Consider the following 9,791-nt stretch of genomic DNA (forward strand, 5'->3'; position numbering starts at 1 on the left):
TCTATCGATTCTCGAAGGATGCTGAGCTCCACGGCCCGCGGAATGACCTTGGACGCGGACGAGGCCAAGACGAAGAACCGGCAGCGCCTGCGCGACTACCGGCGCCTGCAGAAGCGCCAACACGCCTTCTTGACCCAGCGAGTGCGCGAGCTCGCGGCGGAGGCGGCGACGCTCCGCTGCGCCAAGCCGCTGCCATGGCACGAGGTCGCCGCCGTCTTCCGCGACGACGTACAAGACGCGCTTGCAACGCAACGGTCGCTGGCAGCCCAAGTCGCGCAGTGCGGCCACGCAGCCAGCATCCTCGAGGCGTGGGTCCGCGCCAGTGTCCCGACAGCGCTGGTACGCTGACCGACCTTTTCGCCTTGGCCTCATGCCAGCGGCGCAGGCCTCGTTTCTGCCGCACCAAGCGCCGTGGACGCAGCACCGACTGCTCGCGCCGACTGCACTGCGTCTCCAGAGCCTGTCGTGGGTCACGGACCGCCTCCTGCACAACGCGGACGCGGTGCTGGCGTGCTGTCGGCGCCAAGAGCAGGCGCGCGTGACGCTCCATGCTCTGAGTTACATCGCATGGTCCCTGCGCCGTTTCTCGATGCTGTCGCTGCGCAGCGGCGCATTTACTCGCACACGCCGGAAGGCAGCTTTGTCGACCGCGAGGTAGACGTTGCGAAATGCCGTGGCTGGCCTTAAGCCGCATGGGCTACTGTAGCTCCTGCAAGCGTCGTTTGGAGGCGACTTTGTGCACGAGCAAGTCGGCGATGTGCGGGTCCTGTACCGGCATTTCGTCGACGAGCGCCGCGCCACGATGGTTGCGCTCAGCATCGCGCCTCGCCCGACGAGGCCCTCAGCCAGGAGCCGTCGTACGGCTGGTGCACGACGGCAGCTCGAAGAGACTCTCGACTCTAGTAAAATTATTGTAGGACCGAGCTGACACCGGTGACACCGACGACGACGCGCGTGCTCGACGTCTGGCTCAGTCTCCTCACGACGCCGCCAGCCAACGAGCGCGACGATGCGCTGGGGCATCACGCACGGTTTCTGCACGCCACACAGGCAGCCTACGACGCCAACCTCGCCCACTGCAACGCGCTCTTCCTCCGCGAACTATGCACTTGAATGTCCGATGTACACAAAGTAGAAGGGTGATCTAATTAAATTTTGGCTTTCTTGGCCGGCGGCGCCAAGTCGTCGTCCGTCGCGGCCGGAAGGAGCTTCTGCATCGAGGCAATGGTAAAGTCCACAAGGTACGACTTGCAGAGCATGCGGTCCATGCGCTGGTAGTGGCGCTCCGAGAACGCGATGAGCCCGTCGAGCGTCTTGGCGGCGTGCGGGACATTCGACCAGCGGCTCGGCGGCACGAGGCGCAGGAGGCTCGAGAGGAGCAGCTGCGACACCGCCGCGTGCTTGCTGTTGGTGTTCCAGTCGCGCAGCCACTCGAGCAGCTGGCCGAGGTTGGCGTCGTCGAGGCCGCGCACCACGTCGTCGTAGACGTGGACGTCCGACGCCGTCGCAACGTCTTTGCCCTTGGGCCCTTCCTTGAGGTCGCGCAGAATCGTCATGAGGCGGAACGGGTGCGCTATCTCAAACGCGATCGAGACGGCCTGGAGGTAGTCCTCGCTGCGGAGGCAGTTGAAGAGCTCTTGCTCCTTGAGGAGCTTGGCGTCGCGGTCCGCGAGCGCCTTCTCCTCTTCGATTTCGGTAAAGTCGTGCCAAATGTGGATCGTCGAGTCGGCGCCGCCCGTGACCATCTCGGACGAGTCCTTGGCGACTGCGAGCGCCCAGATCTTGTCCGCGTGGTGGTCGAGCGTGTTCTCGCACTCGTTCGTCTTGATGGTCCAGAGCTTCACGAGGCCATCGGCGCCCGCCGACACGAGCTGCATGCCTGCGCAGACAAACTGCACGTTGAGCACGGACGCCGTGTGGCCCTCGAACGTCTTGAGGCACGAAAAGTCTTTGAGGCTCCAGAGCTTGACCGTCTTGTCGCTGCTGGCGCTGGCCAAGCACTGGTCGACGGGCGAGAACTCGAGCGCCCACACGCCGCGCTTGTGGCCTCGGCACGTCCCGATCAGCGCCAGGTTGGACGCGTTCCAGATCTTGATGAGCTTGTCCTGCGAGCCGCTCGCAATGAAGCGGTCGTTCGGCGCGACCGCGAGCGCGTTCACGTCCTTCTCGTGCGCCTTGGTGGCCGCCATGGCCGAGAGCGACAGCGTCGACGCGCCGCCGTCTGCGAGCACTGGGCCGAGGCTCCAGAGCTTCATCGTCTTGTCGGTCGAGCCCGTGACGAAGAACGCGCTGTGGGTGCTGTAGTGGTGCAGCTTTTGCGCGATCGCAATCGAGCCGAGTGACTCGGCGCCCGCGACGCCGACGGCCACGCACGCGTGCGTTGCGAGGTCCCAGACGCGCGCCGTGCCGTCCTTCGAGGCCGACACGAGGTACTTGCCGTCCGGGCTCACGGCGAGCGCCATCACAATGTCCGTGTGGCCCGAGAGGAGCTCGCACGAAAGCGTCTCCCGGTGCATGACGCGGATCTGCTCCGAGTTGGTCGCGGCGACCAGCTGCTCCGAGAGGCCTGCGCCGTCGGCCGTCGGCACAAACTTGAGCGCGAGGATGTCGTCGTTGAAGCCGATGATCTGGCGCGAGCGCACGAGGTCATTGGCGCCAAACACCAACAAGTTGTGCTCGGCCGTGACCGCGACAAGCTGGTCCGCGTTCAAGAGCAGGTCCGTGTACTTGACGCGCGCGTCCTCCTTGGCCTGCGAAGCCACGACGCTGCACGCGGCACCGTCGAAGACCCAGCGCTTGAGCTGGCCCTTCTCGCCCGCCGTGACAAACGTGATGCCCGACTGGGACGGGAGCACGACGAGGCCCGTCACGGGCTCGTGCGCGAGCACGGTCTGCAGCAGCTTTTGCGTGCGGAGGTCCCAAAAGTTGATGACCTTGTCGCGACCCGAAGAGAGGAGCGTGTCGCCATCTACAGACACCCGTCATCAGCCGAGATGCAGTGTATTATCGATGGCAATACCCAGGGCAAAGGCCACGGTCGTCGCCGGGTTCATGTGGTCCTTGATGCACGCGACTTCCTTCTGCGCGTACAAGTCCCACACGCGCACTAGACAGAGACATATAAGAACGGAGCGCACATGGAGGCAGTGACATACCCGTCGAGTCGTCGCTCGAGGACGCGACGAGGAGCTGCTTGGGGTCCCAATGAAACTTGACAAGCGTGACGATGCCCGTGTGCTTCTTGAAGCTGTGCGTGCAAAAGCCCTTCTCAATGTCAAAGACCTTGACGGAGCGGTCGCTGCCACCCGTGGCCACGAGCGTGCCGGTCGGGTCAAAGTCCATGCACAGGATCGGCGAGTCGGCCGTCTTGATCGTGCGCAGGCACGTCTTGGTGTCAATGTCCCAGAGGCGCAGCAGCGAGTTGCGGCTCGCGGTCACGAGCTGGCGGTGCTTGGGTCGCCACGCAAACGTCACGATCGACTCCTTCTGCTCGTCCGGCACGTCGGCCTGGAGGGCAAACTGGAGCTCGCCCGTCGCCGCGTCCACGATGGCCACGTCCTCTTGCAGCATGCAGGCGAGGCGGTCGCCCATGATCTCGACCTTACCGCCCGTGTAGATGCCGGCGTGCGTGCGCACGGGCGCCCACGTCTTGGTCACGGCGCTTCGCTTCGGCGCGTTCATGCTAAATCCTTGGTCCCAACCGATTTGACCTCGAACGAGCCACGGAACCAATCGAATCCAACGACTGGCATCCCGGCCTCTGATTGGCGGACGACCGGCTTTTTAAATTGCAGCGATACAAGATCGGAGTGCCATTTGGCTTCAGTCTCGGCAGCCTCGCTCCACCTTGGCGTCAACCGAGCTACTCAACACGGCCCAACTCTCCAGAGCACAAGCTCGATCTCAAGATTGGCGCCTCGATCATGCGTCTCCGCAACATTTCCAACGGGACGCGCCTCATTGTCGAAGGCCTCCATACGCGCTCCAACAGACGCGCATCTTGACGAGGTCTCATGGCTGGGGCCATGACGTCTATTCCACGCATGACCAAGGTCAGCGACGCCAAGACAGCCGACTACCATTTCTACATCCCAATTTACGCTGCGACTTGAGTACTAGTATGCTATGGCAATTACCAAGGCCCATGGACAGACCGTGCCTCATGTCGGCGTGTACCTGCCGAAACCCGTCTTTGCCCACAGCCAGCTCGACGGCGCGCTCTCGCGCGTCAAGGCCAAGGCATTTTCGACGACAACAACGACGACGATGACAATAGCGGCGAGGACGATTGAGCACCAAGCACGAAGTGTTGGGGCAAATAAGAGTATTATTCAACTCTTGCTCAACTGCAAAGTCAACATTCAATATGCAGAGATTGAGCATTTCCATGAAAGAAACCTAAACACGCCCGTAGAGGCGTAGCAGGTTGAACTTCATCGTGGACTACAAGGTTGACATGTAGAAAATATCACTTGTGCTTGCTCGTGGTGGTCCAGTTGTGGTGAAGTATCCTGGCGCCATTTTCGGAGTGGCGTGGCGGGGATGACTGGGAGACTAAAACGCACAGTGGCTATGCTACCGGGGCTGTATACGCCTACTACTGTACTGTCTCCCATCTATTGCATGAATCGCACCAGGTCCTTCGCTTGCTCAACCTTGAGCGCAGAGAAATTCATCCACTTGTTGGTCATGTTCCTAACAGCAGGACCACATCCGGAGGGATGCTGCTGGTCATAGGCTCCTATAGCGAGGTCTTGAAACCTCGATAGGGAGACCTATGACCAGCATCCTTCCGGATGTGGTCCTGCACAGTTTCGAGTCGTGGTCTTGGAAGATCGCGTCGATCGATCGCGGTGCGACATCTTGGCGGACTGCGCGAGTTGTGCGAGCGACGCGTTCGGGCTTTGTCCGCTTGTCGTGGACGTGGTCGGCCGCGGAGCTGGTGGGTCGATCGACGTCGCTGGACGTGTCCCTGCGGCGCACGAGCCCTTCGAGGTGCGGGTCACGAAAACCGTCGGAGGTTGAGCCGAGGTCCGGTCCGGTGGGCGCGACCGTCAATCTTGGTGGGCTCGCTCCACGCGCGACCTTGTATGGCAGGCGCGACCTTGGACGTCAGTTGGATCGATGCGACTTGATCTTGATCTCGTGTCGGGATCGTTGAGTCGTTCGTCCGAGCCGTCGTTCGGCGCATGGCTTCGTGTTCATTGGCGCTGGACGTCTTGTGCGAGTCGAGTCGGTGCTGATACATATTGTACGCTTGGGTTGACGACCGCTTCTGGTTGTCGCGCAGTAGGGCTCGTTTAAGGCTCGGCGGCATGAGCGTCGTGAGTAGGCGTCAAGAAGGTCAGTTATCTACAGACACCAATGATGTGATAGCATGTCATGGGTATGGTGTCGAGTATCGTGTGTTGGGGACATCAGCTTGAGCTGCAACAAGGGCGCTTGCTGGTACCTAGGGTATGTATTAATAGATGTGTAATCGATAGCGACCAATCCCGATGGGAGTTGGAAGCTTGGTTGATGCACTGAGGCGCATTGCGCTACCTCATAGTCATCGTTCCATAGACATAAGCGTAGGCCCAGAGGCTGAGTACCAGACGCAACCGTTCCGTAAAAACTTGGTTGTCTCGTCATTGTCGGTTCGACGGGTCCTTGAGGGTGACGTCGTTCTCACGACACGCGTAACGGTACTGCGGCGTGTCTTTGATAGCCTTCGTGACATCGACCGTCACGGTCGTTCGCAGGGCGGCGACATCAACGACTCCATCGTAAAGTTTGCCGTCCTTGGCGACGTTGTGGTGTGCTTCGTGAGTGACGGTGTCATGACTGTCGGTGTCGACGTCGTGACCGCGGTGCCCGAGTCGTGGCTGCCGACGTTGCATCGGCGTTTCATCGATGTCGCGGTTGTCGACGTACAAGCAGTTGACGTCGCAACGGCGTTGCATCGGCGTCGCGGCAGTTGGCGTCGTAACGGCGTCGCATCGACGTCGTAGCAGTCGGTCTCGACCTCTTGTATGCCGTCGCGTAGAGACATCGTCGGCGTATTGTAGCTCGTTGGAAACGACGTCGTAGCTAGCCATGCAGTCACCATCGTGGGAGCAGTTGAAACCGGTGTCACCGTCGTGGAAGCAGTCGAGGCCGGTATCACCGTCGTGGGAGTGTGACACGGGCTGCAGCAGTCGCTTGAAGATCAGTGGTAGAAGCACAAGCATCGTGTGCGGCGTCGTCTGGGCATCCGGTGCTGGCTGCACCCGTGGGTTGCGCGGGCGCGTCGACTTCAAAAGAGCTGTCGCGAGCGGTGTTGTTGCAAGCGTGTGCAAGCACATCGTCGACCGGATTGGGAGCATTTGCGTCGTCGCGTCCACATTGGACACGACCATCATTGGCCATCGACTTCGACAACGCGGCGGCTGGGCAGGAGCGTCGACGTCACGAGCAACGAGCAATCGCGTTCTGTAGTCGTTGCAAGTGAGGCAGGCGCGGCGACTTCACGAGCAGTCGCGGTTTGTGGTCGTTGTAAGCGAGGCAGACGCGTCGACGTTGGACACGGCCATCTTCAGGCAGTGACGTCGACAGCCGCCGTCCGTCGTTGTAGCACTGGACACTTTGGTGTCGACGCCTGGCGTCACCGTAATCGGTGATTTTGAACGTGACAGCGTCGTCGCGGCATCGACTCACGTACGTCTCACAACCGGGCATGGCCTTCGCCGGGCATCGTCGAGGCGTGACACATCGTCGGCCGTCGCGTCCGTCATGGACACCGTTGTGTCGGCCTAGTGGGCACCATGACGTCGTAACGTTGGCAGGTGCCTTCGCCACCGAGAGCACCAATAGTGACAGGCAGTTGACTGCGGTTTGTCGACGGTCAACTGCAGTTGCAGACGTCGAGAGGCAGTTGGCTGCACGCTTGGCGACGTCCGACGGCAGTTACTGACGTTCGGCGCAGTTGCTGACGTTCGGCGCAGTTGCCGACGTCCCGATGTTGTCGCTGCCAGGCAGGCGGTGGGCGGTGGCGCGCTGCGGTTGTCGACACGAGACTGCAATTGTCGGAGTTCGTCCGCCGACGGCGTGTCCAACCGCAATCCGCGGTCGCCGCCGAGGCAAGCGCGGCGCAGTTACACGTTGCGGCTTCGTCGCCATCTCTCACTCGATCGCGTGGTGCCGCATCGACGTCCGCCTTACACGATCGACGGACAACGCGTCCGAGAGTCGTGGTCGGCCGAGAGCGGTTGTTTGCGATTTGGCGCGGATGGTGACGACTGAGCGATGTTGTCGACGGCCGGGACCAGTCGCTGGCGGCCGAGCGTGCTCGTCGATGCTCGGTCGAGTTGTCGGTCACCAGCCTTCAACTTGTGGTTCGTGGGACAGCGCGTTGAGCGCCGGAGCTGGAGCTCTATCAGGCACTTGAGCGGTCGCAAGGTAGTCCGTGTCATCGTCTATAGAGCAAGTACGGCTGTTAACCTAACAGACCACCATGCTTGTGCACTGGGGCGTCTATTCTGTGGTGAGATTAGACAAGATTATATAAATTCAATAATTATTCATGTACTTTTGGATTAGAATGGTACAGGGTGCCCTCTACCAGTCTAATCTCACAACGGAATATACGCCCCAGTGCACAAGCATGGTACAGTAGTCAGTTACTTCCCATTTTACAGCTTGTTGTAAACAAGTCGAGGGTTGGCGTAGAGAAAAACAATTCACCATATATTATGGACCGACAGCTGACAGCAAGTTATGAACACGGCGACGAGGGTGCGATGGCTTAGTGCATGTCTTGCGTCAGCGGCACGTAGCCATCTTCCATCGAGATGATCGACGGCTCCTTCTTCTTGGACACGGAGACGGCAACGATCGCCGCGACGGCACCCACCATGGCGACGGCCACCAAGAGCAGCGCCGCTTGGCCCCCAGGCGTATCGTACACCGAGACAAGCTTGTGCGCTGCCTTGGCCGAGCACTGGCGCGCCTTGTACGCAAACGCCGAGGCGTAGCCGTCACCGTAGTTTGCGTCCTCGTTGTTGTGGGGGCACGAGGCCTGGACGCCGTTGCAAAAGCGGCTCGTGTCACAGAGGTCCTCAGCGGCGTAGCACAGCGTGTCCTTCGCAATGGTGTCGACGCACTTGCCGCTGCCGTCGCAGTAGTCGACGCCGTCGCACGCGTGGTCGGACGACTCTCCGATCGACGTGCACTCGGTCGTTCGGGATGCAAACTCGTTGCGGGGGCATTTGCCGTTGTAGCTTGTGCAATACTCGGGCACGTCGCAAATATCACGCGCTTGGCGGCAGACAACGTCGCTGCCGAGGAAGGTTTCGATGCAGCCTCCGTGCCCGTCACAGACATCGACGCCGTCGCACTTGCCACCACTCGACTTGCCAATCTGCGTGCAGACCTTGCCCATGGGCGCGGCCTCGTCGTCAGGACAGACGCCACACTCACCCGAGCAATACTCGGGCTCGTCGCAAAGGTCGACTTCCCGGCGGCAGAGATGTTTCGTGCCTTTAAAGTGGTCAATGCACTTGCCGTAGCCGTCGCAACGGTCAACGTCGTCGCACGCGCCGCCCGACGATTCGCCAATCGAGGTGCACTCGATTCCCTTGCGTGCAAAGCTGTTGCTGGGGCAGTCGCCGCTGACGCCCGTGCACGTTTCTGCCTCGTCACAGACGTCGACGGCGCGGCGGCAAATGTGTCTGGTGGACTTGTAATTGTCCACACAGCGACCACGGCCGTCGCAATAGTCGGGTGCGTCGCATGGCCCACCCGTGGACTTGCCCATCTTGGTGCACACTTTGGACGACGGCGCAAACTCGTCGTCCGGGCACTGGCTGTTGTCGCCACTGCAGTACTCAGCCGCGTCGCAGAGGTTGCGGGCCCTGCGACAGACGATGGTTTGGTCCTTGTAGCCGTTAAGACACGTGCCGTCGCCGTCGCAGTAGTCATTCTCGTCGGCATCGCACGGACCGTCGTTGTCGTTGCTCTGGCCCGGACAGAGCGCACCGCGCGGCAGCTGCGTGTACGTGCACTTGCCATCCTCAAAGTCCAAGAACTCGCGACATGGAATCACGGGGCACCCTTCTTCGCTGGCAATCGTCACAGTGTCAACATCAGCCGAGTCCTCCCGGTAGCGGTGGTTAACCGCGTAATCGGTGTGCGTCGGCCCATACCGAGGCCCTTTGGTGTACGTTGGCTGTACCGGTACGTTCGTGATCGGCGCGATGTCAATGATGGGGTCGAGTACGTCCGTAATCGGATCGAGCACGTCAATGATGGGGTCGAGTACGTTCGTGATCGGCGCGATGTCAATGATGGGGTCGAGTACGTTCGTGATGGGATCGAGTACACCCGTGATGGGATCGAGGACACCCGTGATGGGATCGAGTACGTTCGTGATGGGATCGAGTACACCCGTGATGGGATCGAGGACACCCGTGATGGGATCAAGTACGTCAATGATAGGATCGAGTACACCCGTGATGGGATCGAGCACGGGCACGATGACGTCCGTGATGGGATCGAGCAGGCCCGTAATAGGATCGAGCACGGGCACGATGACGTCCGTGATGGGATCGAGCAGGCCCGTAATAGGATCGAGCACGGGCACGATGACGTCCGTAATGGGATCGAGCACGGGTGCGATGACGTCCGTGATGGGATCGAGTAAGTTGGTGATGGTGTTGAAGAACTGGGGTTGTAGCTCGGTTTCTGCCGCTGCGAGAGCGCGGGATGTTACAGTCGCCTTCGTGACGTCCTTCGACGCAACTGATGCCACTTCTTTGTGAGCGTTGGCATGG

At 60.8% G+C, this 9,791-nt stretch overlaps 3 protein-coding genes across 3 annotated transcripts; 1 reads left to right on the forward strand and 2 right to left on the reverse strand.

The window, feature by feature from the left end:
- Nucleotides 1-5: 5 nt before the first annotated feature.
- SPRG_02317 (hypothetical protein) lies at nucleotides 6-658 on the forward strand (the record flags this gene model as incomplete). The annotated part of the gene is made up of 2 exons (XM_012340862.1): nucleotides 6-339; nucleotides 386-658. The coding sequence occupies exons 1-2, from the start codon at nucleotides 19-21 to the stop codon at nucleotides 656-658; spliced, it is 594 nt and encodes a 197-aa protein (XP_012196252.1). The 5' UTR covers nucleotides 6-18.
- Nucleotides 659-1,137: 479 nt separating this feature from the next.
- SPRG_02318 (hypothetical protein) lies at nucleotides 1,138-3,706 on the reverse strand. The gene is made up of 3 exons (XM_012340863.1): nucleotides 3,156-3,706; nucleotides 3,020-3,106; nucleotides 1,138-2,968 (listed from the first exon to the last, which is right to left on the reverse strand). The coding sequence occupies exons 1-3, from the start codon at nucleotides 3,679-3,681 to the stop codon at nucleotides 1,149-1,151; spliced, it is 2,433 nt and encodes an 810-aa protein (XP_012196253.1). The 5' UTR covers nucleotides 3,682-3,706; the 3' UTR covers nucleotides 1,138-1,148.
- Nucleotides 3,707-7,765: 4,059 nt separating this feature from the next.
- SPRG_19409 (hypothetical protein) lies at nucleotides 7,766-9,748 on the reverse strand (the record flags this gene model as incomplete). Its single annotated transcript, XM_012340894.1, has 1 exon — nucleotides 7,766-9,748. A coding segment is annotated over one exon (1,983 nt), but the record flags the coding sequence as incomplete, so codon positions are not given.
- Between the last annotated feature and the right edge of the window lie 43 nt (nucleotides 9,749-9,791).

The sequence above is a fragment of the Saprolegnia parasitica genome (genome assembly GCF_000151545.1).
Source record: "Saprolegnia parasitica CBS 223.65 unplaced genomic scaffold supercont2.5, whole genome shotgun sequence".
Lineage (NCBI taxonomy): Eukaryota > Oomycota > Saprolegniomycetes > Saprolegniales > Saprolegniaceae > Saprolegnia > Saprolegnia parasitica.

Bases quoted from the DNA above. Each gene is read 5' to 3' on its own strand.
- SPRG_02318 (XM_012340863.1), bottom strand. From the start codon at position 3,681: ATGAACGCGCCGAAGCGAAGCGCCGTGACCAAGACGTGGGCGCCCGTG. The intron at 3,107-3,155 runs GTATGTCACTGC...GTCTCTGTCTAG, and splicing joins CTCGAGCGACGACTCGACGG to TGCGCGTGTGGGACTTGTAC. The intron at 2,969-3,019 runs GTATTGCCATCG...GGGTGTCTGTAG, and splicing joins GACCGTGGCCTTTGCCCTGG to ATGGCGACACGCTCCTCTCT.